Raw genomic sequence first — 16467 nt, forward strand, 5'->3', positions numbered from 1 at the left:
ACAGCCGTGTTAGTCTGTATCCGCAAAAAGAAGAACAGGAGTACTTGTGGCACCTTAGAGACTAACAAATTTATTAGAGCATAAGCTTTCGTGGACTACAGCCCACTTCTTCGGATGCATATAGAATATGTTCCATTCTATATGCATCCGAAGAAGTGGGCTGTAGTCCACAAAAGCTTATGCTCTAATAAATTTGTTAGTCTCTAAGGTGCCACAAGTACTCCTGTTCTTCTTTTTGCGGATACAGACTAACACGGCTGTAACTCTGAAACTTGGTAAGTATGAGGACAGGGTTAAAAAGTGAATACCAATAATTAGATGAAATATAGTGGAAATATAGTGATGTGATTGGATACAGTTATGTCAGTAAAATTTTGGTATTACTACATTAGTGAAAAGATATTCGATATTTCTGGACTGTGGTTGCTTACTTATTCTTTTGTCATAATTTTATTGCATTTGCTTTATTTTTTAATAGTAACTCTTACAAAAAAAATCACCAATTGGCATTGTAAGGTCATCAGTATTTTCATAACAGCTTGAATGATGATATATGGAACGTTTCAACTCCTTCCCAAAAATAAACAAATAAAACCAATTGCCATACTGGGATTAAACTGCATGATGCCAATTAAATATTTTTTTATTAATATTGTACTTCAAGTTGACAATGTCTCTTTATAATTTTAGAAAATATTTTTTAAAATTTCCGATTTCTGAGAGAGCAGTAAAATAACCCATACTATTTAAATTCCTTTTTAAAAATAGTGGTGGTGGTTTTTGTTTTTGTTTTGTTCCTCTGATGTTAATGAGGGTCTTTTCATTAAGAGAAAAACCAACTACAGTGTCTGGTGGCACACAGAAAACCATGAAGATGACTCTACAGAATGCTGTCAAATGATCAAAGCAAACAACTGAAAATGTAGAAAAACATTTCTGATAACTTCTTTGAGTTTTAGTACTCTTCTATTTGTAACTGGAGAGTAGTTAAAGTATTTTCAGACAGAAGTGTGATTTTTTTGCCCAAGTTGATTGTAACCTTCATATAGAGAGAGTTCTTTGGGTACTAAAGGGGCATTTTCCAAGAAGAATTTATTTATTTAGGACTCTTAATCCTTTAGAACTCAATGCACAGAGAGTAGAAAGGCTTCTGACTAGAAAAGCCAGTTGTGTTTTCGTGGGAAGTCTCCTGCCTGTTTGAGAGTAATCTGTATGATTCTAGAGGATTGTTGTTCTCCAGAGAATGAAAGATGGGAACCTAGACGTATTGAGGATAAGAAAAAATGGAAGGCTTCAATCTTATACTCAATTCAACGCAATCAAGAGAGAATCCAGAACAAGACAAAAAGAAAGTAGTCACCTCCAACCTCAGATGAAGACTGCTTTACCCTAGAAATTTCTCTTCTTATATGTATTAGAGTAGTTCTTAGAGGTCTCAGCCAAGATTGGGGCTCTATTGTACAAACACATAGTAGGTAACAGTCCCTGCTCTGAAAACCTTACAGTCTAAACAGACAAGCTGGACAATGGTGAGAGAGTAAACAGAGAGAGAGAGGTGAAGAGCCAGGAAATAGATCTCGGGTTTCCTGAATCCTAGTCCAGTACCCTATTCAGTAGACTATACTGCTTTCTATGAAAACACTGTTTCCCAGTTAACTGCATGGAAGAGGCAAAGAGCATCTTAGACTTCTAGTGATGTCCAGACAAAGATCCTGTCAGTTTTCTAGGGGAACTAATAAATCTGTGGCATAGTTGTGTTGGAATACCCAAGTTCATTATCATCAGTGACCTTAACTTCAACATAGATAATACAAAGAATGTCTTAACATCCAGTCTCCTATCTTGCTTAGAAACCCTGGGTTTCAGAAAAGTCATCTCCAGACTCATGCACTCAGCTGGATGCACGCTGGATCTGATGTTCAGCATAAGTGAGGACATTGGAGACATCACAAACATTCCACTCTCTTTTCTGATCACATCTACATCCAGGCAAAGATCAGAGCATTCACTCTACAGTATCTTATAAAGATAGGTGCACCACCACAGCTGATTCACCAGTGAAAACTTTTAAATCCATGAAATTGTCAGCATGTCCTTGAAGGGAAAACCACAAGGCTGAGAGACCAGCAAGTCAGTAAAGCAATATAATCATCTGATGGTCAACACCATCAGTGCTTTGAATCCAAGCCTCTACTCCCCATGCATAGAATGAGATCACTGTGGCTTGCTGACAAACTTCAAGCAGATGAAGTGTGCTGGCAGAAGACTGGGATATTAGTGATGCAAAACTTTACACCCCAAGCATTTCTTCTTCCCATATTTTCAAAAAAGCAGCCAAAAACAAGAGGTAATCTCCAAGGCAGAATTTGGTCCCATCCTATTCAATTATGTTTAACAAGTCCCGAGAAAAATTCAAGCTGTGAAACAGATCCATTCCCCTTACTGTTCATCATGTATATGAGACCACTTGGAGAGATGATTCTCAAACTTTTTCCTGTGGCCCATGTGTAAATCACACAGTTCTGGCTTCTCTTTTTGTTATGCTTTCTTATCCAGGCATCCAGGCTCTTCACTACAAAGGCCTAGATGCTTGTAAAAAACAGCTGAAATCAACCAGGAGAAGCCAGCATAGCTGCCTCCAATGAGGGCTTCTGCCAAGAGAGGAACCAAAAGGGACTGGAGCTGTCTGCCAGCCAATGGGAGAAGAACCCTCCAACTAAAGAACAATGACCTGAGGAACAAGGAATCAAAGGGAGAAAGGGAGAAGAACACATGGAAGGCACAGATAAAATGAAGTGCAAAAAGACTGAGAGACTGTCATCCTATCTTTCTAATTTCTGTAGAATCATGTAAATAGTCTGTTTTAATCTATAAAAATAACTTTTGCTCCCCTGTTGCTTAAAGCGGTCTTTTAGGTGGGGCTGAGAACAACACACACAAAAAAAACTTTTGGCCCAAATAGGAATCCGTTTCAGGATGATTAGGGGATGGAGTGAACCAAAAAAAAAAAAAAAAAAAAAAAAAACCAGTGACAACACTCTTCCTCTTTTGTCAATTGTTAAAAAGTCAAATCCTCAATTGTTCCTGGTGGATATAAATTAGCCTAAGAAGAAAATAGGGATTTCCCTCCCCCTCCTAAAACAAATACATAAATTAATACTGCTTGAGGATAAAAGAGCTGCTTGGTTTCTCTCAAATACTCTCACTAGAGAATCAGAGAAAAATATGCAAAGAACATTGATATAAAATAGAAATTTTAAAATATATAAAATCTTTTAATGCAATATTAAGATTATAACTTTTTAAACAGTCAAGAAATGCATATATGACAGTAAGTTGTTACAGTAGTCTTAAATTACACATACTGTACATGGCAATAGAGGGTCCTGTGGCACCTTTAAAACTAACAGAAGTATTGGGAGCATAAGCTTTCGTGGGTAAGATCCTCACTTCTTCAGATGCACTGTCCATACAATTTAGAATCCAATTTTGCCCACATATAAATCCATACAACTCCTGTTGAAAACAATGGACTTTTTTTTTTATTGAAAGTCCTCTGTATATTAAAGTAAAAGTTGCTGTCTAACCTTAATATTAGATTAATTTAAGTAATCACCATTCTACAGATTTTATTATGTAAGCTCTTGCCTGTGCAGTTTTGGAATTACAGAATTATGAAAGTCCACAGTGGAATAGCAATGCAAAACTACATGTATGTAAGTAACGTTGATATTATGTATTTATGTTCTTCTGTAGTCTTATAAATATTATTATAACAACACTAAAACAGAAATTTTGTATTGCACAAATGCAAAACTTATTTTTCATTTTTCCTGGAAAATTGCCTGGAAACTAGTCTTCAGTGACTGAGATCTAGCTTCCTGGAACGTTTTAACTTTTAAAGTTCTGTTGCACAGGTGATGTTTATGCTTGTTTTTATTTTAAATAGTCTGCATCTTTTTATAACAGAAAAGATACATATCTTTATTCAAAAATGGGTGAATACTTTTGCTCAGACTTTCCAATAAAAATCCACTTGTTGCTAAAAATCTTCTATATTATTAGCAATGATTTAGGCTCTAATTTGCAAGTTGCTCCAGGTGGGCAGACCCATTCACCCACATGTTTCATTGGGGTGTCATAGCGGTCCGTGAGCACAGCATAATTTGCAGGATGAGGGCCTTCAAATGTTCTGTCTGTGCTTTTATATTTGACTGAACCTAAACCCTGACTATATCTATCTTCCATAGTTCTTTATAATACTCCCTCTCAGAGCAGCAGCGGAATTTCTGCGTTTAGCTAATTAGAAAAGACAAAGTATAGCTCAGACAATAAATATCAGGACGTATGTGTGTGTTTTGTTTTATGGGCAGGGTAAGATGAGTAATGCTAATGAATTTCTGTTTCTGTATTACAGGCGTTACCCCACGGTTGAAAAACGAGCAAAAGCCTTCAATGGAGCAAGCTATGTGACCGTACCAGAGGACAGTGTTTTTCTTAAAGCATTACTTTTTGAACTTAAGCTGACAGATCCAGACAAGAACTTTGTGGAATATCGGGATAGCTGTTCTCGAATCAACAAGACTTCAGTGTATGCGCTTCCAACAGGAGGAGGGGACCTTTGGCCTGTCCTGGCCTTTCAGAAGAGTGGTTTGATATATGTTTGTCTTCCCCTAGTTGAGCAATCCTTGAAGCCACGCCCACCCCTTATTAGCATTAGTGGAATCTCACAAGCCTTCGCTGTCTTATCAGGATTGCTGGTCTTCATTAACTCCAGTCAGAAGAATGAAGCTGAGATGAGTGCAAAAGTGGGCCAACTTCCAAGTTTGCTCATGCAGGCCTGTCCACTTGGCACCCCATTAGATACAAACTTGAATGGCTTATTAGATAACATTCATGTTTCTACAAACCACACACAGAAACAACCAGTTTGGAGAATTAGCACATACAAAGGCAAACCTCAGGTTAATGTTTGTATCACTGAAAAAGTCAAGTCCATGCAATATGACAAAAGGGATGTTGCAGATATGTGGCAAGTTTATGGAACTGTGACTTGTAAGGTGAGGATATTTCTGGTACAAATCTGACTGACCTATTTAGCATATGAACGCACTAGGAAAAGTAAAAATTCAGTTCATTTTACCTTGGCATATGGGGCAATCGAACTAAATAGTTTTTATGCCTAAATGTATACCAGAGGATATTTATTAGATTAGTGAGCTAAATCAGAATAAAAATGTTGCTTTACTGTTATTTTCTTGCATTCTTCACACTTTTTTTTCACTAGCTATTTATGGGAAATAAAACCAACACTCCTCTCAAGCATCATCCAGTTCCAAAGTATTTTACAATGTTCTTATTATTTTAAATGAAATGGTAAGTGTTTGCATTTAAGGACAGGGAATGAGAAATAACAATTATAGTGCTAAATTTACCCCAGCCATCTAATAAATGTCTTGTTTAGTAATGATCAACAAAAACAAAACTCTTAAATGAGAATGTTACAAGTGTCTTTGCATTAGTACTTTAAAAATTGCCTGGTGGGTTTCTAGTAAATGAAAGTTTAATTTTATATCTTGCTTTCTTCTATTAAAACAAAACCATGCATCCACACATGCTGTTTATACTGTAATTCCTAATATTGCTAAATCTAAGGACATAGAGTCTTATGAAAGAAAACAGTTTTATGATTGTTTTAAATAGCTTCTGTGTGTGTTTCAGGTGTTTATTTTTATTAACCAACATGCTTCCTCATTTTTACTAAGTAGATTAATAATATTTTTATGAAACATGCTAATATTTGTATCTTTAATAGTGAATCCAGTAGCTGTATCAAATGATTTAAAGTTCCTCTTCTTTGTCATAAATTGTGCTAGAGAAGTGTGTGACATTATTATAACTAACCACTTTTTAGCTGCTATTGTTTGATAAGGAGAAAAGAAATTCTGATAAAGTGCATCATGGTAATTTAATTATTAGCAATAAGTGTTAACATGCTCATCTCATAGGGAAGCTGACCAAAGTCTACTGCTCTTGAAGACTGGGTTTTTCCCCCCCAGTTGTGCTAGTGGGGATTATCTTGGTGGAGAGATTCTTGCTCTCAGTAGGGCAGGTTTCTGGGTCACTTCGCAGAGTAGAGAGCCAGCCATAAAAAGAAAGTATTGGCGTAATCACACACTGCTGAGCTGGCGCACCAAGTGACTAGACAGTGGATAGCACTGCAGGCCATCAGTGTGAGAAAGCTGAAATGGTATCTCAGTGGACATTAATAGCATGTTTGAATCTATTAAACTGATGATGTATGAATAACTGAATTAATTGGACATACAATTATTGAATATGTCTATCAAATTCTTAATAATGTATCTGTTACTGCATGTGCTTGGTTCATTTGCATCTTTTGCCAAGGAGTGCTTATTAATTAAAAGACTGTTCTATAAAAGAGTCTGTTAATACTCCTTAGGATATCAGAAGGTTAAAAATTGGGAAAAAGACATGGGTTTGAAAGTATATCTGTCAATCTTCACATGCGAGTCGATTTAAAATTCTTTAGTGGGATCGTTTATTTTTTGTTTTATTTTCAAATGTCTAGTTCTGATTTTAGAAATTTTATTGAGTAATTTCCTGACATTTTGTGTTCCAAGTGTGATTTGGAAGGAGCTACATCAAATGTGACTGTCAGCTTGAACCTCCCTGCCAATGGCTCTCCACTCCAGGATATCCTGGTGCATCCCTGTGTGACTTCCCTTGACTCTGCAATTCTTACTTCCTGTAGCGTTGATGTCATGGATGATTCTGCATTTAGTGGGCCATACAAACTTCCTTTCACTCCTCCTTCTGACTTATTCAATTTGTGCTACTATACTTCCCAGGTAACTACATTCCCTGATGCATATAACTTACCACTCTTTCAAGTGGGTTTGGAGGTGGGAGAAAATCTATATTTTTGAGAAAGTTTAAGTAAGCTTCCTCAGGGATTAGCAAACTTTACTCTGACACAGTAGAGCAAAGATAAGGTGCCAAGAACTGTTCCTGGCACACCACAAATCTATGTAGCATAAGTGACATGAGGAGCCTGGCTTGCAGGTTCATTAAAAATATACAGTTCTCAACATAAATTAAAGAGCATAACTAACTTCTTGAAGGTATTGCTGAATTATTCCTAAAATTTAATGTATTCTCTTCAGGTGCCTGTACCACCAATTTTGGGATTTTACCAGCTGAAGGAAGAAGAATTGCAATTAAAATTAACAGTTAATTTAAAACTTCATGAAAGTGTAAAAAATGCTTTTGAGTATTGTGAAGCTCGTATACCTTTCTTTAACAGGTAAGAGTAAAGAAATCCTAAATAATTTTCTTCACCTCCCTAATAGTCTTCTTAGAATGGGGATCTCATGGATCAACATATCAGGATTTGTTCTCCCTCAAGCTTGTGCCCAAGGCTGCTGTCATTGAGAGTTAAGAAATCACCTAAAATGTACTCAACTCAAATGAGATACTCAGGATATTCACCTGGATCCTGATTCAGGAAGCCTTCTTTTTTTTATCAGTGGTACCAACAGTCAGGACAGATGCTTTCTCCAACCAGATTTATGCTACTACTCTGAAAGGATAACTTGGAGCACTTTTGTTGAATATCCTATTTTCCTCTACCATTCTTTGTGCCAAATTCAGCCACCACCCACCTGGTGGAGTAAGTCTTGAGGTTGCTTCCGAACCAGGATCTCCCAGTTGTAGAGACTTCTAATCGTAGTCAGAAATCAGCTTATCCAAATATAGTTATTTAAAATTAACTACAGTTTTATTAAGCCTATCTGACAATTGCTATGAGTATATTGTCATATAATTATCATTAAATTCTACAAAGCTGCTGACGTTGATCATAGCAGTGGTAAAATGCTGTCAATGAAAATCACCAAAAGCTCTACTGCAGTTAATACGTTAAAACGCTGTAATTTCTTTCCACAAGATAGCAGTATGTTCAGTTCAGTGTGATTTGTCTGTGTACACATAAATAGTGGCATTTGTTTTAATACATTTGTTGCTTTATTCAATAAAATACCTGTCAATAAATAGTTGTATGGTGTTCGTTCCAATGACATTTTACTCCCTTTTCTACAATAGGGGTCCAGTCACTCATTTGGAGTACAAAGTTAGTTATGGTCAGCTAGATGTATCTCGAGAGAAAAGCTTATTGGTTTGGGTGATAGGTAAGCTGAATAAAATACATCTTTCTTTTTTCTAGAGTCATTTTTGTGTACATTTGTTTATCTACATTTTTACTGAGGCTGTTTTTGTTTCTAGGACAAAAGTTTCCCAAATCATTAGAAATTTCTCTGACTGGAACTGTGACTTTTGGTTCTATGAGCAAAGAACAACCAGTTGATCCAATTTGCAGTGGGAGTACTGCATATGTAAAAGTGAGTTGTAGTCTGTATGAGAATTAGTAATCACTTTTTATTAACTAAAAAGTGGGTGAGTGGGTGGGAGGAGAATAGCTCAGTGGTTTGAGCATTGGCCTGCTAAACCCAGGGTTGTGAGTTCAATCCTTGAGGGGACCACTTGGGGATCTGGGGGAAAATCAGTACTTGGTTCTGCTAGTGAAGGCAGGGGGCTGGACTCAATGACCTTTCAAGGTCCCTTCCAGTTCCAGGAGATGGGATATCTCCATTAATTTCTAATTTCTATTTCTATAACTAAAATTGGCTATGAAACTACATTGATTTGCATCACACATAATCAATATCTTTGTTCTCTATTTTCTCTAGGATGCTCTTTCCTATCAATTTTATATCTTTGCACACCAAGGGTGACATAACTTAGATTGCCAGCATTTCTGAAGTAAGAATAAAAATATGCATCTGATTATGTTTTCTCCATATTTTTGTAGCTTTATTTTAGGATCCCAGACTATACACTTACTGGATGTTATGCAGACCAGCATTCTGTTCAGGTCTTTTCATCAGGAAAACCAAAAATAAGTACATGTGAGTTCAAAATTATTGATTATTTAGTTGAAACGGTAAAGTGGAGTCGTGAAGTACAAATAACTGGCTGAGTTTTAAAATTAGATTATTTTTTGTTGATTTTATTAAATACGATTTTCAAAGTTAGTGAATTTCAGTGTAAAAGTCACTAAAGCCAAAAACTTCTCTCAACTCTTTATTTTTTTAATGTACCTTTTTAATCAAATGATGTAACTGAGCCCGACAAGAATGTAAAAATTTTGTGACATGGTAACTAGAAATATCATAGCCGCTCTTACAGTAAATAGTGCAGTCTTTTTGACAAGATACACCATTATGAACTACACTTGGAAACTGAATTATGAACTCCATGTAGAATAGCTACTGTATTCTAGCTCCAATCTAAATTATGTCTGTTTTAAGACTCTCTTATAACATGTACCTAATAAAAAAGGGTTATAGAAAGAACAATGTGCACATGGCATAAGTGGATAATCTCTGTATTTTAAATATTTATATGGCCACCATTACAAAGTATCTGAGTGCCTCACAGTCTTTAATATTCTTTAATATATTTATCCTCGCTGCACGCCTGTGATGTAGGAAAGTGCTGTCATCCCCAATTAACAGTGGGCCATTCTTTCTCCGATGTGTTTGAACACTTAAGATTCTTGAGTCTTCACCAAAAAAGTACCACTGTTGGGCAAATATTAGACACTCATTAAATGTGAGCAGACAGCGGTGACTAATAAAGTCACTGTTTTATTTGCTGCTGCTTTATTTTGTAATTTCTTCCAAGTACCTCAGCAGAAGCCCAGAAATTCCTCATGAGAACTCTAGTGGTGCCAAACCATTCATCACAGCACTTAATTGTTATACCATATATATTTATGTTGAATACGCAGTTTATATTTATTAAACAAAATCCAAACCATACACCTGAATTTGAGTTAACCTCTGTTTGAATTATTAGCTTGTGACCAATGTATTAGTAGAGGTAATTGAAGCTGAGACTTTAAATATCTCCTCTTCAGAAACAATTTTCAAATAATAATTTGGGTATTACAATGTAAAGAGACCATTACATTTTTTCTGTCAATTAGTAAGAATGGATCAATATTTTCTTAAATTGAATAAAGTAATATCTTAATGCAAGATACCATTTAATGTTTATTTTGTCTATCTTTTTTAGCCCGGGAATTGATTTCCTCCGATTATTACATCTGGAATTCCAAAGCCCCAGCACCTGTAGTGTACAGAACATTATTTTTCTAATTTCCCTGTGAAGAATTTTTGTATTTGAACAAAAAAAGACCGCTATCAAAAGTGATGTTAATATATTGCAAAGGGGGAGGTGGGAAAGCAGTATTTTTAATGAATATATTTGTATTTAAGTTCCTGTTTTGGGGGGAAACATTTCAATTAAATTAAATTTATCTTGTTTGCTTTAAAATTTTTAGTCCTAGATACTATTTGAAAGAATACACTTTAAAATCTGATTCCACCCCTCCATCTCTACCCCACACACATCTTCCCGGTATTATTAACTTTTACAAAATAAAGATCCAATGCTGCAAGTTGGTATGGATGAGCCCTGTTCAGATGGAAAATGCCACTGACTTCAGTTTCTGCGTAGGCACCAGCGTCCATCAACACACAGACTTACAGGCCCACATAAAGTGCCTGATCTTACTCCTATAATGAAGTCAGTTGGAGTCAGATTGGACCCTAAGTTAATAGGGCAGTCCAATAGCAAAGAATCCTTTTTATCTTTGTCTTCATACAGCTGCTCTTCCCAATTTGTTTTGTGTGTGGTTCTGTATGAAGTATATATGAACACTTTAGCTCATTTATATTTTAGTAATGGCAAATGAATTGTATCGTGCTTTTAAAGTTGGGAACAATAACCACATAATTACATTGATAGCAATAATCTGGAAATCTACCTTTTAGATAGCATTGTTATAGGAGACAGTAGCAAAGATTATACAGAGATGCAAATACAGTTTAAAAAACAAATCACAGAATATTAACAAAAAATAGCTAACAAAATTATCCAAGTTTGTTAACGTGCTGAAAAGTATCACTAACCCACTTTCGTTGGAAAACTGGGCTTAAAGGCAAGGGAGTGTGAGTTTACAGAGGCAAACCTCTAATTTTGAGAAGAAAATTGGTATCTGCAGGAACACAGGAACCGGACTTTAAGAGAGATATCAGGAAATGAGCAAATTGTGAAAGGCTGGGGGGGAAAAGATGGGAACCTGGAGAGCAACACAAAAGAAGAGAAGAATGCCGCCTCTAATAACTGAGCACCGTGGCTGCTGCTACAGTACCTCTTGTTTAACTGTACGCTGTGTGATAAATAAGATTAGTGATTATATAAGGAGGAAAGTTTTAAGCTATAATTTAAATATGCTTAGATTGAGATAGTAATCTAATTGGTTGGTTAAACGTTCTAAAGAGTAGATTAATTTATGTGAACCATGCAGCTCAGCTGAAACTGCTATGCAAACTTCTAAAGGACAGCTACAGTATGGTGGAATTAAAATGACCCATTTTACAAAGATGCTGCATTCATTTTTACTACGGGACAAAGAGTGCGTTCATAAATTTCCTAGAGTTTTGACCCCCACCCTTGCCCCCCAAAGACTCTGTCATACATACAGACCAACACTGTGCTCAGATTAGGCTAGAGAATGTAAAAAAAAAAAAAAATTAAAAGTTTTTTTTTTTAAAAAAAGTTAGGGCATGGTCTGCCCCCCGCCTCCCTATGTACAAGAAAGCTACAGAAAGGCCATGAATCTGAATTTCACCTTGTGGGGATTGCTTTGCACCATCCCAGTAGAGGGAAAGGGGATTTGTTCACCCTTCATAGCAGGTATTACCTTTGTAATTCACAGATGTCCAAGAATCTCCAGGACAATCTGTGTATCTTGGAGTATCAACAGAGGCTGAGGAATTCATTGTGTGATAGGAGAAGCTCCCTTGTCCATGAAAGCAGGGTTGCTTCACAAGCTATGCTCCTTTTGGTTTGCCTCCTGTCCATGCTTCCAAATCTCCCTAAGTGAGGAAGACTTCAGTGTGCAAGAAGGGAAAGTGATTGGCAGGATTAATTTACGTGCGGATGTCAGTGAAGGTTTGTAGGGGGATGATAGTGCAGGTGGTGTCTCTCCTCAGGCCATGACCAGCCTCTCTCACCTCACTGGAAACCATGGACATCCCATGGCAGAAAACTCCTTCATAGTCAGACAAAATGTGGCTCATTGGCCTTCAATGGGATGTTTTGAGAGCATGATTTGGCCCATATGTTGGAAAGCAGCTATGAACTAGTCAGCCTAAAAGGCAAACGGAGGTAGACCAAGCATGTCTGAGCTAAACAGCTTTGTTTAATAGCCACAAGACCTCTCTCTGTTGTGGTGATTGTGAGATAGCCACAGCATGAACAATGGGAAACAGTATTGTTGGTTTTTTACTGCTAATTATAACCACCACAATCCCCCATGATACCTAATGGAAATGCTATCTGAAAATGTCATGCCCACAGTGAGATTACTATATAGGAGAGGTTAGAGAAAAAATTCTCTGTTTTCTCAATTTGTTTACTTTGTGTATTTCATGGTATGTTGTGTTTAGCCAGGTTCACTGTTTCCCTATCAGTTTTTCTCATTTGTGTGGGTCTTTCAGACACAATAACGGCGAGAGAAACTTTTTTTATATCAGGAAAATGTGATTGTGAACCCACAAAATAAAAAGTTCCTGCAACTACTACTAACTTGTTCTGATGTTAACTAGACATCAAGTTGATGTCCCTTTAGTTGCTTAATAATGTACCAAGCCTCTTTTTCAAGATAAGGTCATCCATTTAATAATTACTTCAAATAATTACTCAATATTTTCTCTACCAAAGGGCAGTTTTAAGAATCTTTTTTTATACAAAGTGCTCTTTCTCAGAGGAAGGGACCTGATTCTCGTGATTCCATATTTGCACCTCTCTCTCAGCTACAGCTGCTAAAGCTAGACATTTTTAAATCAGCACGTCCAGATAATTTACATCTAAGAGTTTAAAAGAGCTGGCCAAGGAGCTTTTGGACTATTAATGTTTATTTTCAATGAGTCTGAGAACACAGGGGAAGTTCCAAAGGAAAGGAAGAAAGCTAATGTGCCAATATTTTAAAAAAGCAAATGAGACAACATGGGTAATTATAGGCCTATCAGCCTGACATCAATCTGGGGCAAAATAATGGAATTGACTTAATCTGTTTTGATTACATACTTTTATTAAACAAGCTTACTAGTGTTTTTGTAATAAACTTTGTACTGCACATTTTGATGAAGAAACTGAACGATACAAAGTCAAAATGGCACACATTAAATGAACTAAAAATTGGCTAACTGGTATATCTCAATGTAATTGTAAATGGGCACTTATCGATTGGGTGTGTTCCTAGTGATGTTCTGCAGTGATCAGTTCTTGGGCCCATGTTTAATGTTTTTATCAATGACCTGGAAGAAAACATAAAATCATCACTGCTACAGTTTGCAGATAATACCTAATTTGCACAAGTGGTAAATAATGAAGAGGACAAGTCACTGATACAGAACGTCCTGGATGGCTTAGTAAGCAGGGCACAAGCAAACAATATGTGCTTTAATGTGGCCAAATGTAAAGCCATACATCTAGGAACAAAGACTGTAGGCCATACTTACAGGATGGAGGACTCTATCCTGGGAAGCAGTGGTTTAGGGAAAACAATAGGACTTTGAAGATGCTAATCTCCCACTGGGGAGCCTTCCTGGGAAGCCTTCCTGAGGACGTTACAAACAGCCTCTTTCTCATGGCTGCTATGGCCCTACAGAGGCATGTGACCAAGTCACCTGGACTCCATCATAATACTAGTGTTTTTCCACTGACCAGGCATGGGAATCAAATTGGATGACAAAGGGTTCCCGCCATATGCTAAAGCTATTTAAGGCAAGGGAGTGACGTGGTCATGAGTCATTCTTCACTGACTCCCCACCTGAGATTACTGCTGTAAACATCTAAGAAAAAAAGACTGAACTGGGGGAGAAGGACTGAACCCAGGCTAAAGAGTTTCCTAGCCTGTGAAAGGAGTACCTGGAGTTTTAAGCTGCAAGCAAGTGTAGCTTGCCCTCAAGAATGTCTGCAACCTGCCTAAAACAACATTTAGGGTGAGAATTTGCTCCTTATGTCCAATTTCTTTAGTATATTAAGCTTAGATTGCTTTTGTTGTATTTGCTAGGTAATCTGCTTTGATTTGTTTGCTATCCCTTATAATCACTTAAAATCTATCTTTTGTAGTTAATAAACTTGTTTTTGTTTTGTCTAAAACCAGTGTGTGGAAATCATAACTGGGGTGCAGAAAGCTGTGTAGCTCAGTGGTTTGAGCATTGGCCTGCTAAACCCAGGGTTGTGAGTTCAATCCTTTAGGGGGCCACTTAGGGATCTGGGGCAAAATCAGTACTTAGTCCTGCTAGTGAAGGCAGGGGGCTGGACTCTATGACCTTTCGAGGTCCTTTCCAGTTCTAGGAGATAGAATATCTCCATTAATTTATTTTTATTTTATTTCCTCTCAGGGCCAGCTCCAGGGTTTTTGCCGCCCCAAGCGGCGAAAAAAAAAAAAAAGCCGCGATCGGCGGCAGCTCCACCGCACTGCTTTCTTCTTCGGTGGCAATTCGGCAGCAGGTCCTTCCCTCCAAGAGGGACCAAGGGATTCAAGCCCGACGTGCTGCCCCTTCCCCTTGGCCGCCCCAAGCACCTGCTTGCTGGGCTGGTGCCTGGAGCCAGCCCTGATTCCTCTCCACATTGAGGGAGGGGGCGAATCTCATGAGCTCACGCTGTACAATTCTCTGTGCAGCGCAAGACAGTATAATGTTGGATTTAGACTCCAGCAGTGGAGGTGTGCACTTGAGTAACTGGGCAGTTCCTTAGCTGAGCCTTCCCATGCAGAGCTGATCTTAGCATCTGTTTGTGTAGCTGCAGCTGGGTGTGTCCCTACCTGTATGTGTGCTGGTAAAGTGTAGTCTGAAGCCTGGGAAAGGGCTTGGCTGGCTTGCCTCAGCAGTACAGTGTAAAGGGAGCCCAGGCTGGTGGGCTCAGTGGTACCTCAGTTCCAAGTGGCACCCCAGGGGTAAGCCGTCACAGCAGTAACTCCAAACCTCAGCAGAAGAGATGCAGCATTTGCTCTTACAGTCGATAACTGCCACAGAGGGGCTGCATTGCAGCTGCATAGCCTGTTTATGGGTTAGCTCCCCTGGCACCAGCTCTTAATTTGCCACATAATGTGTAGGGAGGGGATAATGGCACAATTGGAGCCCAATCTTGCTCCATAGAAGTCAATGGCAAAACTTCAGTTGACTTCAAGAGCAAGTACGGGCTCTTTGTAAACCACTAAGGTATGCACCTAGCAGATTTTCTGCAATTCTCTTGCATTATTTCCATGAAACCACAAATCTGTTTCTGCTCTAAGATCCACCGATTGCAATATCAGGAACAGGACTGTGACTTCAGGTGGGAAAGTGGGAACTGAAGAAATAGATCCTGTTCTCATGTAAAGAACTTTATTAATCAATAAACTAAGGAGAGAGAGAGAGAGAGAGATTTCCTCCTGCCTTGACCCCCTTAAACTGAATGCTCTAAGGCTTTCCAGGGAAGGAATGGCCTTCCACGTGGAATGAGGCATAGCTTGTCGTGGTAGATCTTTGCAATGACAATGAGAAGTTTTTGACAACAAAGGACTGTTGGGCCCTGATTCAGCAAGGTACTTAAGCATGTGCTGGACTTTAAGCATGTGATTAGTCTCATGGATTTCAGTTGAAATCAATGGGATTCCTCATGTCCAGCTGAAGTCAATGCTTAAAGTTGGGTATTGCGTAAGTACCTTGCTAAATCTGGGCCTTGGTCATTACAATCTCCCTGTTGCCTCCACCCACTGTCATTCTTAGTCACCCCGTTTCCCTTCATGATTTCCTAATTCTTGCTGCACACACCTGGGTGCAGAACAGCTGTCTTCATCCCCAGTTGATGTTTATTCCTCCCCTTGATCAACTGCTAGGCAGAGCCAACAAACAATGCTCCTTGGACTTTTCTCTTGGGAAGAGACCTTGAGGGAAACCATTACCCTCCAGCCGATTCTAGCCCCCACTGGTGGAGAGAGACTCCCCCGGAGGTCATTCCTGAACTAGCATCTCTTGTGTGATAGCGCTATCAGCAGAGTCATCTGACAGGCTAGGCTAAAATTTCTCTACCAGCTGAACAATTTTATAGGCATTTCAGTAAAATTAAATGAGCCAAGTGCCAAGGTCAGCTATTGATCTTAGAGGTGGTTTGTATTTCACTGATGCAGATCAAGGGCAGTAAGTAAAAATCATCTTTTTCATGCTAAGGCCTTTCCCCATGCCTTAATAGAGCATTCTAGAAAGCTGGGTGAAATCTAGACAATTTTTGTTAATCTTCAGGGTATCTGTGGCCATCCATAACAGT

General features: G+C 38.2%; 1 protein-coding gene across 2 annotated transcripts in view; it reads left to right on the plus strand.

Moving 5' to 3' along the window:
• The window catches only part of AP5M1 (adaptor related protein complex 5 subunit mu 1), a 14594-nt gene extending 1862 nt beyond the window's left edge, over positions 1-12732 (plus strand). Inside the window, exons 1-8 of one of the 2 annotated variants that reach the window (XM_034768538.1) lie at positions 3032-3716; positions 4418-5060; positions 6645-6872; positions 7188-7327; positions 8125-8210; positions 8305-8420; positions 8891-8987; positions 10159-12732. In XM_034768538.1, coding sequence (XP_034624429.1) covers positions 3715-3716; positions 4418-5060; positions 6645-6872; positions 7188-7327; positions 8125-8210; positions 8305-8420; positions 8891-8987; positions 10159-10241 — 1395 coding nt within the window. In that variant the 5' untranslated portion in view covers positions 3032-3714 and the 3' untranslated portion in view covers positions 10242-12732. Of the gene's footprint in view, positions 1-3031; positions 3717-4417; positions 5061-6644; positions 6873-7187; positions 7328-8124; positions 8211-8304; positions 8421-8890; positions 8988-10158 lie in introns of those variants that run through there. The other variant, XM_034768537.1, reaches the window with a different exon arrangement.
• The last annotated feature ends 3735 nt before the right edge of the window (positions 12733-16467 follow it).

The sequence above is a fragment of the Trachemys scripta genome, chromosome 4, assembly GCF_013100865.1.
Source record: "Trachemys scripta elegans isolate TJP31775 chromosome 4, CAS_Tse_1.0, whole genome shotgun sequence".
NCBI lineage: Eukaryota > Metazoa > Chordata > Testudines > Emydidae > Trachemys > Trachemys scripta.